This window comes from Cebus imitator, unplaced genomic scaffold (assembly GCF_001604975.1).
Source record: "Cebus imitator isolate Cc_AM_T3 unplaced genomic scaffold, Cebus_imitator-1.0 Scaffold0, whole genome shotgun sequence".
NCBI classification, from domain to species: Eukaryota; Metazoa; Chordata; class Mammalia; order Primates; family Cebidae; genus Cebus; species Cebus imitator.
In genome coordinates, this window is record NW_016107315.1 from 9,677,607 (window position 1) to 9,693,245 (window position 15,639).

General features: G+C 36.5%; 1 protein-coding gene across 1 annotated transcript in view; it reads right to left on the minus strand.

Annotated features, from left to right (window-relative positions):
* Positions 1–2,627: 2,627 nt before the first annotated feature.
* Positions 2,628–15,639, minus strand: part of TOPAZ1 (testis and ovary specific PAZ domain containing 1) — a 92,506-nt gene continuing 79,494 nt past the window's right edge. Inside the window, exons 18-21 of the mRNA XM_017522395.2 lie at positions 13,493–13,657; positions 11,471–11,674; positions 6,570–6,753; positions 2,628–2,936 (exon numbers count right to left, since the gene is read on the minus strand). Coding sequence (XP_017377884.1) covers positions 2,717–2,936; positions 6,570–6,753; positions 11,471–11,674; positions 13,493–13,657 — 773 coding nt within the window. The 3' untranslated portion in view covers positions 2,628–2,716. The remainder of the gene's footprint in view (positions 2,937–6,569; positions 6,754–11,470; positions 11,675–13,492; positions 13,658–15,639) is intronic.

Genomic DNA, 15,639 nt, shown 5'->3' on the forward strand with positions numbered 1-15,639 from the left:
GGCTTCTCCCATTCCTTGGACCTTTATTCCTCATCATTCTTATTCTAATATTTGGTCCCTGGCTCTTTAATGCTGTGATTAAGCTTCTATTTTCCAGAATACAATGATTCACCTGCAGATGATTATGTAATCCCAATACCAGCCTGCAACAGCAACTTCCACTTATATGGAGTCTCTTAATAGAATCCAGTGTATCCCTGTCCAATAAGTTTTTCATGATCTTCATGACAGCAAGAAAGGGAAAAACGCAACTTATCCCCTCAATGCTCCCTTTCAGCAGGAAGTAGCCAGACAGACTTGATACCCCTCTTCACTGTGCCGATTTCCCTTTCCTGAAACCTGAATAGGCAGCAGGTACACAGGAGCATGGGGGGATAGAAAAGGTAAAAGATGTGACCAAGATATCTGTCAGAGGGAAAATGAGGACAGTGAAGATCACCTGGTGGCCATCAAGCAGACTATCTGCAGGCAAAATTTCTTACCTGAGGAATTTAGAAGTAATTAGACTTCCTCATTATCAAAAGCTGGCATCTGGTACCAGGCTTTCCCCCAAATTTGTAAGTAACTAGAGTTTCTATACATCTCCAAATGCATGCATGTCAAAACTCATTGTGAAACCCTTGCTAACATCAAGGCACCAAAATATCTACAAATATAATCATTTATCATTACCTACATGGCTAATATGGTCCAAATTACCCTTAAGCTCCTGTTTTAAGGGCTACAAATACTCCTAAGAAAAAATCCACTGAGGCGAGCTCAGTCCTCTCTTGCTGAAGCACCCTGCTGCATCTTTCTATCTAATGAAACTTCCTTTTCAAACCTATACTGTCAGTAAATTCTTCTTACTTCCTTTTCAAACCTATACTATTGTCAGTAAATTCTTCTTACTTCCTTTTCAAACCTATGCTGTTGTCAGTAAATTCTTCTTGCTACCCGAGGGCCTACACTTTTTGTTGCCGGGGCTCTGACACCTCACCCAACAATTAACGCTCCTTTCCCTTTTCTATCATTTGGCACTGCTGATAGGCTTACTGTTCCAGCAGTAAGCCTCTTATCATTAGAAACCAGTCTAGTCACTTGTGATCCATTCCATCCAATCCCATTTTTTCCTAAAAGCTGAATTTATCATCCCTTCCCTCCTGCATCTTCATCCTAATACATCTTTGCCACTAGCATCTCAGCAGTCACTTATTTCTCTAATTCCTTTCTTAGGGTTTCAGTTATCATTTGTAGAAATGACTAATTACAAATTGCCCACTTTCTGTTCTCCCCTTGCTTTCAAAGGTGCCTCAAAATGATCTCTAAACCTAATTCATTTCCTAGGTGCTCCACTGAATTAATGGCAGGTTATAGTCACCCGGCTCCTTCATACTAAAGAGCTGGGTATCTTTCTGGATGTCTCTTGCCTCACTTCCCCATATCCCATTTGTGATAATATTCATTCCACATTTCATCCATAGTAATCAGGCATTTTGGCAAGAGCTAGGATTTAACTTTCCTAGTATTGTGATGTTGCAGACTTATTTCAATGATGCTGCTATTTACCATATTTTGAGAACTCTTTTAAGAAATACTTTTGGTCCAGCCAGGCATGGTAGTCCATGCCTATAATCCCAGCACTTTGGGAGGCCAAGGTGCGCAGATCGCTTGAGTCCAGGAGTTCAAGACCAGCCTGGGTAACATAGCAAAACCCCATCTCAAAAAAACAAAAACCAAAAAACAAAAAAACCCAAAACCCACAAAAATTAGCCGGGCATGGTGGCGCATACCTGTAGTCTCAGCTACATGGGAAGCTGAGATGCAAGAATCACTTGAGCCCAGGAGGTTGAGTCGGCAGTGAACGGTGATCATGCCACAGCACTCCAACCTGGGCACAGAGTAAGACATTTTCTCAAGGAAAAAAAAAAAAAAGAAAGAAATACTTTCAGTCCGCTTAGTCACAACTTGTTACCTTATTCATACTTTTTTCTCTAAACAATTTAAATTATGGTTTAAAGTATCAAGTTAAAGATGAAGACTACCACCTTGGAGAATTTGCTACAGATTCTGAATATGACTTCTAAAGAGGAGTTTTGACTTCCTAAATTGGTTTGAAAGGAATAATCTTTAATTAATTAAGTTCTGGGTATATTTGTTTAAAATAATTGCTTTTAGTCGTATCTACTGTAATGTACATAAATTTTCAAAACTCATCTAGTATTCTAAGATACACTAAAGGAAAACCATTTTGAGGGTAATTTAAATTTTTCTGGTATAATTCAGAAAGCATTCTGAATTTTAGTGTTCATTTTCACTATTATTCTCTATTACATATGTAGTATAGCTTCAGAGGCTGGACTGAGAATATCTAAACCTATTTTACACCTCTAAATGTTTTTCTGAAAATTTCAGTTACTTGCTTGCATATTTTCCCAGTTATGTTTCCCACTTATTAAATGCTGCACAGTATTCAGTTTTGGATTTCAGAATAAATAGGGATTTATCATGCTTAGTTTCTCTGAAAGTCAAAAAGTAACCTGAAAATCACTTTTCAGTGTGAATAAAATCACTGAAAATTAAATATCAATAACAATTTTTAGTGCTTTAAAACTATTTGTAAGTCAATAAAGTAAAAAAGCTGAATGTAGTGAAACTGTCTTTATTTTTATTGCCTTTTATTTTCAACAATGATTACTTGAACTTAAAAAAAAAAAAGAGCAGACTAATAAATTAACTAATGATTACTGAAAAGCCAAACCTTTCCAGCCCACTTCATATTCTCATTTAACCATTTCAGGGCAGAACAATGTTCCAAACTATAAACTTGTTCCTTATTAACATTGACAGTCATGTGTTTGATGAAAAGCTTTGGATCTGATATACGAGCAGCCATAATTAACCTTTCCACTGCGGCTTGATAATCATCATTCCTCCGAGACTGGTTGTTTTCACACCTATAAAATGAATACCTCATAAAGTCAGAAACTCTTTAAACAGATATGCTATATAGTTTCTTCAAAAGATAGTCATTTACATTTATTGGTACTAAGCTATGATAGTCTTTTCACTATATTCTTCTAAAAGTGGCTTTCAAACTTTTTGATCATGACCCACAGTAAGAAAGGCATTTTGCCCAGGGGTGGTGGTATAATCCCAGTGCTTGGAGGCTCAGGTTGGGGGAACTGCTTGAGGTCAGGAGTTCAAGACCAGCCTGAGCAACATAGTGACACATTCATCTCTACAAAAAATTTAAAAACTAGCTGGGTATGATGATGTGGCCTGTAGTCTCAGCTGCTCAGGAGGTTGAGGTGGGCAGATGGCTTGAGCCCTGGAAGTTAAGGCTGCAGCTAGCTCTGATTGCACCACTGCACTCCAGCCTGAGTGACAGAGCAAGACTCTTAAAAAAAAGACATATTATGACCCAGTATATACCTTCATACATAAGCAATAAAACAAGACTTACCCTGATGACAAAAACCTTGATTTAAAAAATAATGCTGGTTGTAACACCCTAAATTGATCTCACCACACAAATAGTCTGCAACCCAGTTTGAAAAATACTGATCGAGAACACAGCTAATTACCTATATCTTTGTATTCTGAAAGTTAATAACTGCATAATTATTCACAAATACTAAATAAAACACTAAATGTAATCCAGTTTAGAATTAACATTCACATGTTAGTTTTAGTTTGACACTGACTAATTTTAGTTATAAGCAAATACTTAATATGTGTAGCTAACGTTTGGTAATAAATTGTATAGCTATAGGGCCTTTATTAAATTTCTGGTTATTTTCTTCAATCCTGATTTAAAGTGCTTTCTTAAGTGCTAGAATTAATTTTTCTAACAATTATTCTACCAGCTGTATCTGCAATCAATTGTGACTGCACTGACTTGCATAAAATTCACACCTTATGTTGGTTTTTCTTCCAGGGCAGGGAGTGGGAACTGTTTAAAATAGAGATATGGCTGTTACATTAAGCATCACTTTTTTCTTTGTGTTCACTGCTTCTTACTTTTGGTACCTATGTGGTCCAGAGTGACAGGAGTAAGGACTTGCCCTTGAAACAGGAACCAGTGGTTACAGGGAGGAAAGACTGGTCAGGTGGCTTCTAGTACATTCTAGCTTAGAAAGAGGAACCCAGGAATCTGGTAGGTGGTACAGATGCCAACCATGTGCAGTTTTAAAAGTCTAAAGATGAATAACATTCTCATAGAGGTAAATGTAACAAGGCAGGGCTCAGCATGATTATAACAATAGAGAAAATATATTGGCTTGGACAAAATCAAAGATTCATTAGGCATGTCACTAGTTATGCACTACAGTTACAAATACCTTCCAAATTCAAAAAATAAATAAAGAAGTTATATGCGTGTGGGGAATAGAAAGCTATGAGGAAAAACATGACCTAATTAGGATGATGAGGAGCTTAGATGCCTTAGCCACCATAGTGCACGGTGGTAAATAAGGAAGCCCTTGGGGGGTGGGGGGAAGACATCTATAAGAAAAAAGGAAAATTTTAGTTTTTTGGTTTTTTTTTAAGGTAGAACAAAAATAATTTAATTCCTAATTCTTCCCCCTTAAGTGTGGGTTGGACCAAAAGACTCACCTACACCAAACAAAGGAGAGCAGAAGTGACAGGATGTAACTTTGGATACTAGGTTGTTGGATGACAACTCTCCATAGGTCTTTGAGTTTGTAAAGTTTTGCAAGAGTCACTGCCTACCCTTTGTTCTAAATTACAAGGATTACACAGTGAACAGCCTTGAAAGATAAAGATAGTTTCTTCTTCTGGAGCAAAGGGCAGGTATGCTCACAGTCTTAGAAGATGGAGATAGTAACTCCCTGCAAAGCAAAGGGCAGGCATGCTTATTACTCATAAAAGATTTGGGTCTCCTAAGCTGGGCACTCCTCTCCTGTTACAGAACTCATGGCATATGTAGGTATCCATGTTGGCCCATCTATGGGACGTAGGAGCAAGAGGAAAGGATGCAAATATGTAGATAATCATGCTGTTTGCTGTACTGCAAGTAATAAAATCCTCTGTTTCCAACACAGGAGTCTTATGTCTTATGCTACCATCTATGAAACTATGGCAGGTTAGCTTGTAGCTTGCAATTAGGGTAAAATCTCAAACTTTTTGCAGTTTTTGCTTGATATAGGTCACAAAAGACCTTGTAGCTTCCTCCTTGCTTTTTCTTTCTTGGATCACTCATTCTGGGAGAAATTCGCTGTCAGTAATGTCACTTAACACTTAACCAACCTATGCAGAGGCCCATGTGGTGAACTGAGGCTTCCACCCAACAAGTAGGGAAGGATTCTCTAGCTCCAGCAAGCTATCACGTAGGTGACTGAAGTTTCTGACAACATCCTGACTCCAACTGTGTGGAAAAACTCTGAGTCATATGAAAATCCCTGAGCCAGTACCATCTAGCTAAACCTCTCTGAAATTTCTGACCGACAGATACTATTTGCTGTTTTAAGCCATTGGGGCCAGGGATAATTTATTCCACAGCAATAGATAACTAATGTAATTTTCTTTTTTTTTTTTTGAGATGGAGTTTCACTCATGTTACCCAGGCTGGAGTGCAATGGCGCGATCTCGGCTCACCGCAACCTCCGCCTCCTGGGTTCAGGCAATTCTCCTGCCTCAGCCTCCTGAGTAGCTGGGATTACAGGCACACACCACCATGCCCAGCTAATTTTTTGTATTTTTAGTAGAGACGGGGTTTCACCATGTTGACCAGGATGGTCTCGATCTCTTGACCTCGTGATCCACCCGCCTCGGCCTCCCAAAGTGCTGGGATTACAGGCTTGAGCCACCGCGCCCGGCCAACTAATGTAATTTTCAACTAGAGGATCTGGTTTGTCACACCAGTAAACTGAAGCAAAATTCTTGTCAAAAATCTCTAAAACAGGATTCCCAGGAGATCTTTATATTGCAAGTTTCTTGGATAAAGTTGACAAGAAATCATATGGCATACTACCATTTAGGCACACCATCTACTGTATGCCTCTAAATTCTAGGACTCCAAACAAAATTATGTGAAAGGGTGTCACTCTAGTACAGTACCTACTTTATAATATTTATGCATATATAGCATTATAAAATGTAGAAATTAGGCTGATGGCTTTATTTTCAATGGTATTCGTAACTGAATCTAATAAATGATCACATATTTCCCTTTTAGGTCCTAGTTCTTTGATCTTTTGAGTTGACCAGAGAGAAAGATTTTTTGTAGGTACTGATCTCTAAACACAAGAAAGGTTGGTACCTAAAAAGGATCCATCTCTTTGAACATCTTTGAATATTTCTATCTTTGAAGTTGCTAAAGTGTTTACCGAATGCTACTAACTTGTTCGGTTTTAAGCCTCAAACAGGTCTAATCCTTTCTGAATTTAAATAACAGAGTTTGCAATACACACACACACACACACACACACAAAGTACATATATAAATATACACATAAATAAATATATATGTGTATATAAAAATACATAAAACATTTGCATCCTAGGGTGGGTGTGGCTCGGGAGCCATGATCTACATTCAGAATGCAGTTAAAGTTATGTCAACCAACCTTTTCAAAACTATCTGTAGTATCTGTGTAGAAGTTCCAGGACTCTGAATACTACTAGCATTAGATACCATGAAGATTTCAATCGCTAAAAGCATTTCAATCTCAGATAAATAAGATGGAATTAGAAGAAGTTTTCGGTATAAATTTCCTTCCAGTTGTGGGTAGCAACCCAAGGAAAGAGCACCTGAAAAATCAAATAATAGGTCAAACTTTACTAAAACCCAATGGGAAAAAACTACATTTCTGAAATACCTACAGGTGATAATTACTTACACAGAATAAATCTTCACATTAGAAGTAGATTAACAAATTACATGATAGTGAGAGCTTATACTCGTATATCTGACATTATTCTTTGTAAAGTGCTTTTGAAACATTAAATAAAAAGTGAGAAGGGCTGGGTGTGGTGACTCATGCCTGTAATCCTAGTACTTTGGGAGGCTGAGGTGGGCATATCACAAGGTCAAGAGATCGAGACCATCCTGGCCAACATGGTGAAACCCCATCTCTACCAAAAATACAAAAATTAGCTGGGCGTGCTGGTGTGTGCCTGTAGCCCCAGCTACTTGGGAGGCTGAGGCAGGAGAATTGCTTGATCCTGGGAGATGGAGGCTGCAGTGAGCGGAGACCGCACCATTGCACTCCAACCTGGGCAACAAGAGCGAAACTCTGTTTCAGAAAAAAAAAAAAATGTTTTGTTAGGATAAGTTTCTTGAATAAATCTTTCTAATGTGGGTAATGGCTAATGTTTGAATACCTGCTATGATATGCCAGGTACATGTGCTAAACACAGGTTTTACCCCATTATAACCTGACAATCTGCTACCTTTGAAATTAGGTACAATTACTCCCATGTTATAGATGAGGGGCTTTGGCAAGCACTCATGTTCTCCAAGCCTTCATGGGGTGCCCACTTTCTGGCTCCAGATGTTGGATTTCTAACCACTAGGTATTCCTACCTCCCTAGGTCGCTGCCAGGAGCAACAAACTGTTAACTCATTGATTTTATTAGTTTTTGGTAAGTATAATTTACATACATTCTTATTTAAATTTTCTTACCTGAATTTAAAAATAGAAAATAACAAATTAAGTAGAAATATACTAATACAATTTTTTTCACTCAAAATGAAATGTGAAAAGAAAAATACATTTGATTTTGGGGATGGGAAGTAATGGAAAGACACACTAATAACATCTCTCTCCTGATTTCTCAGTTCTGAGAGAAAAGCAGTATTTTTAGGACAAGGGAGAACAAATCAGGAACATGGGGAAGGCAACTTTGCTGTCGCTGGACAATCTCCTCCTGATTAGTCTGGCATGAAAGCAAGGCAAAGCCATCAAGAAATTAACAGACAACTCACAGGATGGACAAAAAATTTGTAATTCATATATCTGAAAAGGAATTTGTATCCAGAGTGTATATAAATGCATGTGTACATATGTATGTATGTATGAATACAGTCTTACAACCAAAAGAACCCAATCAAAAAAGGGCAAAGGATTTCACAGACATTCTTAAAAGAAAATATATGAATGACCAATAACTGTATGAAAAGGTCCTCAACATCATTAGTCGTTAAGGATATGAAAACCAAAACCATAATGATATATTACTTAACACCCACTAGGAGGAAGGCTAAAATAAAAAACACAGTAACAACTTTTGGTGAAGATATAAAGAAACAGGAAATCCCATACATGGCTGGTGGGAGTATAAATATAAAATGGTGCAGCTTCTTCAGCAAACAGTTTGGGAGTTTGGCAAAAAGCTAAATATAGATTTACTGCATCAGTCAGCAATTCTCCCAAGAGAAATGAATGTGTATATACCCATAAAAAACTTATGTAAATATTCAAAGTAGCACAATTCACAATAGCCAAAAAGTGAAAACAACTCAAATGTCCATCAACCAAAGAATAAACAAATTCTATTCTATAGAATATTGTTTAGCAATAAAAAGAAATACAGTATTGATACATGCTACAACATTGAAATTTGACAATACGAGTCTAAGAAGCCAGTCACAGCTAGGCGTGGTGGCTCACCCATGTAATCACAGCACTTTGGAAGGCTGAGGCAGGAGGATCACCTGAGCTCAGGAGTTTGAGACTGGCCTGGCTAACATGGTGAAACCCTGTCTACTAAAAAATACAAAATTAGCTAGGCATGGTGGTGCACGCCTGTAATCCCAGCTACTCGGGAGAATCTCTTGAACCTGGAAGGCGGAGGTTGCAGTGAGTGGAGATTGCGCCACTGCACTGCAGCCTGAGTGACAGAGTGAGACTGGGTCTCCAAAAACAAAAAAGAACAAACAAACAAACAAAAAAGCCAGTCACTAAAACCCATGTATTGAATGATTCCATTACGTGATCTGTCTAGAATGGGCAAATTCATGGAGACAGAGAATAAATTAGTTGTTGTAGGACTAAGGTGGAAGAGGAGACAACCAGGGAATGGAGAAGAAATGCTTACACAGTTTCTTTTTCTGGAGGTGTTATAGATGTTTTAAACTTAAATGGTGGTGATGGCTGCATGACTCTGTGACTATACAAAAACAAATGTATTATATACTTTAAGTGAATGAATTTCATTATATGTGAAATTATCTCAATAAAGCCATAAAAAATACTAAAAGAAAAAAAGTTTTAAAAAAGTCAAAACAAAGGCACTCAAAACAAAGGCACTGGCACCAAGTATTAACAGTGTCTTGAAGAAAGCTAGCCTTAAGTCTCAAATAAAGTACTACTAGACATTATTATATGCCATTGAAAGGCTGTTCTTGCAAGTGTTAAGCTATGTATGAAGTAAATCCAAAAGGAGTTCCAATACTATTTTAATGTCAATGTTGTTAGGAAATGAGACATTTTGAAGACTGATCAGTGGCTATACATTACTCATTTGGCGATAAATTACTCATTTTTATTCATGGTTTATAATTCAGATACATTCTTTAAAAAACAAAAAGACTCTTTGCCCTGTAACCTCACGTGCATAAGTCTCAGACGTTATACTACATATGAAATAAGAAATGTGTGATTAGATAAAAAAGTTTCTTTGGGAGGCCGAGGCAGGTGGGTAACGAGGTGAGGAGATTGAGACCATCCTGGCCAACATTGTGAAACCCATCTCTGGGCATTTCACAATGTTGTGAATTAGCTGGGCGTGGTGGCACATGCCGGTAATCCCAGCTACTTGGGAGGCTGAGGCAGGATAATCGTGTTTGAACCAGGGAGTTGGAGGTTGCAGTGAGCCGAGATCATGCCACTGCACTCCAGTCTGGCAACACAGCAAGACTCTGTCTCAGAAAAAGAAAAAAAAAAAAAAAGTTCCAATATCAAAGGTACTGTATTGTACATAGACATTAATTGCTTTAACATACTGCTAAAAAAAATCTTTAAAAGTAATTCTTACTAGGACTGAATAGATTTGCAGGAATGAGGAATGGCAGCTAATGGATATGAGGTTTCTTTCTGGTGTGAAAAAAATATTCTAAAATTGATTATGGTGATGGTTAAACAACTGTAAATACAGTAAAACCACTGACTTGTATACATTAAATGGGTGAGTTATATGGCATTTGAATTATACTTCTATAAAGTTAAAAATTTTTTAAATAAATGATTGTTAGGATCCTTTAATATAAAATTTTATTTCCAACTACAAAATAGAAATATGTATAGAAATCTCATTTAAATGTCTGAGCTTATATGTGTTCCTGTGGCATATAAACACCTTCTGATGGCATCTCCCCCAAGTTGCACAGTTATATAAAAAATATTCTCATTAACTTCAATTCTAGAAACTAAAATCACACACACACATATATGTGTGTGTATGGCTTCTAGAAGTCTGAAGGTAAATAGTATAAAGAGTTGAAACATAACCACAAAACTGAAATTAGGTATTATGAACAAACAGTTTTATCTTTCCTCTAAATTTCGGATCACCCTTTTTAAAAAACTCAGCTTAAAACTTCTTTTGATTATAACCTACAAGAAACACATTTTACATAATGACCCAGCATACATATGTGCATATATGCAACTAAAGTGAAAATTTTATCAAACAATTAACCTTACTACTCATAATGTGCCCTAGTATTTTCTTTCTCATTTCATTGGGGAAAAACGTTACCGCGTGCTAAACTGATCATAGCTGGCTGTCTGAAAAACAGGTAGCAGTGGCTAGGATGTTTGAAACATCTGGTACAGGGTGACACAGAGTAGGCACACAAATATTTGTTATATACATGAAAGTGGTAGAAATGGTAATTGAAGACAAATCACGGCATGAAGGCAAAAAAACAATTCTTTTCTAGCGCTAGAACCTACATGGAATTGCTTTCTAATTAAAAATACCTGCGAGGTGGCTTGGACTAGAGAAAGCACTAGTTTTCCAGGCTTATTTGTTAGAGAACAACAGCTGTAAATAGATTAACGAAGTTCTATTACTAAAAGCCATGTTGCTTTGTTATGGCAGCCTTTGTGCTTCTGATGTGACCTGCTATTGAATATTCTTAGTTATAACAATTAGGGATATAGCAGAGATAAATGAAAACACAGATATTCTTTAAACCTCATTCTACCCAATTGTTTTACTCCTGTGTAAGGTATGCCAAACTGGTTCAATCCTGCCATTTGTTCCCTTTGCTCGCCCTCTAGTGGAAAAGCTAGTGTGCAAGAAATAAAGATTAAAAATTGGAAAGACTGGAAACAAGGAAAACAATTGGAAACAAGAGAGACAATAGGTTTCAAAAGAGAGCACAGATCTGTTGAGACCACTACATTTGAATATGTATTAATGCTCTTTTAATATATATAAATATCTAATCTTAAATATTATAAATTCTGTCAGATAAAATTATAAACAAATATATCAAAACATTTTAAAAGTAACTTACTTTTGTAGTGGGCTCTGGCTTTGAGCCATAAACAACTCCTTCCTAAAGAAGTAATTAATCTTCTAAGAAAGGAAAAATCAATAGGTATGCTCTTTGAAATCATGAATTCTGCCACAGAGGATGACATACCAAGACTGTTGCTTTCTATACAGGAATCTAGAAGCTTATTAAAAAGAATGCTATATTGCGAGACTTCCACAGTTTCTGAAATGAAAAAAATGATATAATAAAATTGATTTATCTTAGTATCTCAAACTTTCATTTTATACTCCTTTTTCTTTCTCCTCTCCTTAACCTTTTCTTACCCATTATAGGAGTCACAGTCACTAAAATACAATCATCTTATATATTCTCTTTATTTTTCTTCTCCTTTTCCGAGACAGGGTCTTGTTTTGTTGGCTAGGCTGGAGTGCAATGCCATGATCTTGGTTCACTGCAATCTTCACCTCCTGAGCTCAAGTCATCCTCTAGCCTTAGTCTCCTAAGTAAGTTGGGTCTACAGGTGCACACCACCAGGCCTGGTTAATTTTTATATTTTTTGTAGAGACAGGGTTTCACCATGTTACCCAGACTAGTTTCAAATTCCTGGGCTAAAGTGAACTGCCTGCCTTGGCCTCCCAAAATGCTGGGATTACAGCCATGAGCCACCATGCCCAACCTATCTTACATATTCTCTAAGTAAGAAACAAAAAAGCGTCTGACAAAAGCAAAACCATTAACTTCCTTTGCAATGGAGAAGATAACAAGAAGTTTGACAAAAATTTCAAAGGCTGCATTAAGACCTCTGTATTTGATCCCCACATGTGACTGTATCCATAGTGTCTTGAATAATTTCTCGATTCTGTTTGCATTATATACAGTTCAGACCTTAGCCTTATATATCCCTTGACAAAAAAAATAAATCATCCCCCAAAAATATTTACTCTCAAATTTAAAACAATCCTTTAATGGGTTTTCTATTCCTTTAGTCACTCTTAAAGAGAAGTCATCTTAGAGACTTTTTTTGTATTCCCTATATTCAGTCAGTTGGGTTTGTGAGCTAGACTGTAGTTCTTTATAGTTTTAGAATCTTTTAGTTATCCAGGCCTTACCAGGAAATTAATCTCTCTACTTTTAGTCTTTCCCTAAACACTATTGCCAGAGGAATTTCCTGAAACACCAACTTCATTATCTCACTCCCTAGACCCAAAACTCTAGTGACCCCTTTTTATTATACACAAGAGAAGAAAACTCCTTTAGGTCTTCCAAAATCTGGCACAACTATCTGTCTAATCTCCCTATTACTACTTTGTTTTATTACCAATGAATTGTATATTAAGAGTTTGCTAGATAGCAGCCATTAGGCCAGGAATACCAAGGTAAAGAAAATATTACCACCTTGATTGAGCTCACTCTGTAGAAGGAGAAACAGAGAAGAATGCTCATTACAATAAAGGAGGATAGTGGAATTAAGTGGAAAAATGAAAATTTATAAATAATATGATGAAAGTACTGAGGGGAGGCCCTGAAGTTAACATTTTCATCATCCTCTGAACCTATCACACAGCTCAATCTTGACCCAAAACTTTTGCTCATGGATAGCCAACATTCAAGAGTACTACCTACCATCACCTACATTGTTATTTTTTTGAGCTTGGCATCCCTTTCGTTTCCTCCATTTCATTCTGGTTTACCTGTGCTCCTAGTTAATGTAAACTAAGTTCTGTATTTATTCAGTGATAAGAGAAAAGGCTTGCTCGGGGCATTTAAATATATTGTTTGCTGATGACCTGACAGAAGTAGGAAAAAAGGAATGAAAAAAATGCTTGTCTTACTGCTGGCAAAAACCCAAAGATAAGCATCTCTGATTTTTTTAAAACCATCAGGAAAACATATTCAATTTGCAGAGAACACATTGTACAGAAAACTACTTCATTAAAAAATATGCTGGAATAGAAAAAAACAGGTGGACAACTATTTCTTATTAACAGTTAAACACCAGATGGGCAACAGATAATTAAGTTAGACTTTTAAAAAACATACCTTGAGAATTCTGAAAACCTGGTAGATTCTGTAAAACTTCAAATGCCTGTCTAAAAAGGCTCTTGGCTAAGATGTCATGTGCAATTGTACAGAGCAAATTATGTCGATTAAGCACATCCAGCCTATCACAAGGCCACAGAGGCGTATCGATTATCCATTCTGACTCTTACAAAAAGAAAAAAATATGAATATTTTATACCATTAAAATGACACTTAACAGTATAATCACAACTAATATTTTAAAATATCTTTTGGAGAAATAGGCAAAACTTAAATATGTGTACTCAGAGAAGATAACCATGCCTCAAATTTATTAGAAATAACTGATATAGTGATAATCATCATTGGAAGAAGATGCAAACTAATGGTCACTTTCTTATACTTATTTTTAATTAATTCTTCTTCTAAGTGTACTAGTCAATTACTAATTTTAAAGGTAATGTTTATTTTCATACAAAAAGTTCAGATTATATTTGCTTTAATATAAAATATTCATGTGGACAAGTTTAACAATTTCACAATAAATACATAATTTAGTTAGTTTTGGTGTTACTGGGGAATAGTTTTTTTTTTTTTTTTTGAGACAGAGTTTTGCTCTGTCACCCAGGCTAGAGTGCAGTGTAGTGGTGTGATCTTGGCTCACTGCAACCTCTGCCTCCCAGGTTCAAGTGATTCTCCTGTCTCAGTCTCCCAAGTAGCTAGTACTACAGGTGCATGCCATGCCCGGCTAATTTTTTGTATTTTTAGTAGAGATGGTGTTTCACCATGTTAGCTAGGATCGTCTCCATCTCCTGACCTCGTGATCCACCTGCCTTGGCCTCCCAAAGTGGTGAGATTACCAGGCGTGAGGTACCATGCCTGCCCAGCCAGGGAACAGCTTTTATTAACAATTTCTGTCTATTTTAAAAACAATTTCTATTATGAAATCATTGTTGTATATAGAAGAATATCTAATATATGTTATAAAAGCATAACAATAAAATTAACTCCTATGTACCCATCACACCCATCCTAGGACTCTCAGACCGACAGATCTCAGAGCTTCTTTTAAAAGAGAATATTACCTATAATGCTGAAGTTCCTTAATTTCTGCCCTGATTTTCACATTGAGAAAAACAATGGGAGACTGTAGTACAGAACACTGAGGTGCTAAAATGTTAGAAATGTCAATATTTTATCGTTTACTTAATTTACTCAATCATTATACACATAATTAAACATTACAATACATAACATTCAAATCACATTTTGGTGCTCTTTTTCAACTGGACTAAACATAGACGTAATCCTTTTCTTTTGTGGTCTTCCCAGCACAGTGAATATAAAAAGTATTGAAGAAAAAGTTGATAATTCAAATACATGATAACAAAAGAAAGCTTTCAGTATTAGTATAAAGCTTTAAAAGGAGCTTATTTTTCAATTACTGGAGCTCACTTGATTGACTGATTGACTTAACAGAGTTATACTATGTGTTAGGAATGTTCTAAGTGTTTTAAGAATATTAACTCACTTAGACATTTTCATTACTTTACTCCTACATTTGCTGAAATTTTAATATATGGAGAAATGTAAATGAACTTAATATCTTCAAAGACTGTATGATCATCTGTTAAACATAATTCCCATTAAAAGCAAAACTGTTAGTTCACTATTCCTTATAAAGTGAATTTTACTTTAAGTTCAATTATTTTTTATCTGTTAGACATATCCAACATAAAAAAAGTAGACTATGTAAACCTTTTCTCATAAAAATTGCATTGTTTTTCTTTAATACTTATTTCGTATATTTAAGGTAGGGTAATGGTCACATTTGTTGGCAAGTATATACGACATTTTATGAGATTCATGTGAAATTTTTTACCAAACTGTTTAGCTATATAAGAAAATCTGGCCGGGCGCAGTGGCTCAAGCCTGTAATCCCAGCACTTTGGGAGGCCGAGGCAGGTGGATCACGAGGTCAAGAGATCGAGACCATCCTTGTCAACATGGTGAAACCCCGTCTCTACTAAAAAAAAAAAAATACAAAAAAATTAACTGGGCATGGTGGTGCGTGCCTGTAATCCCAGCTACTCAGGAGGCTGAGGCAGGAGAATTGCCTGAACCCAGGAGGCGGAGGTTGCGGTGAGCCGAGATCGCGCCATTGCACT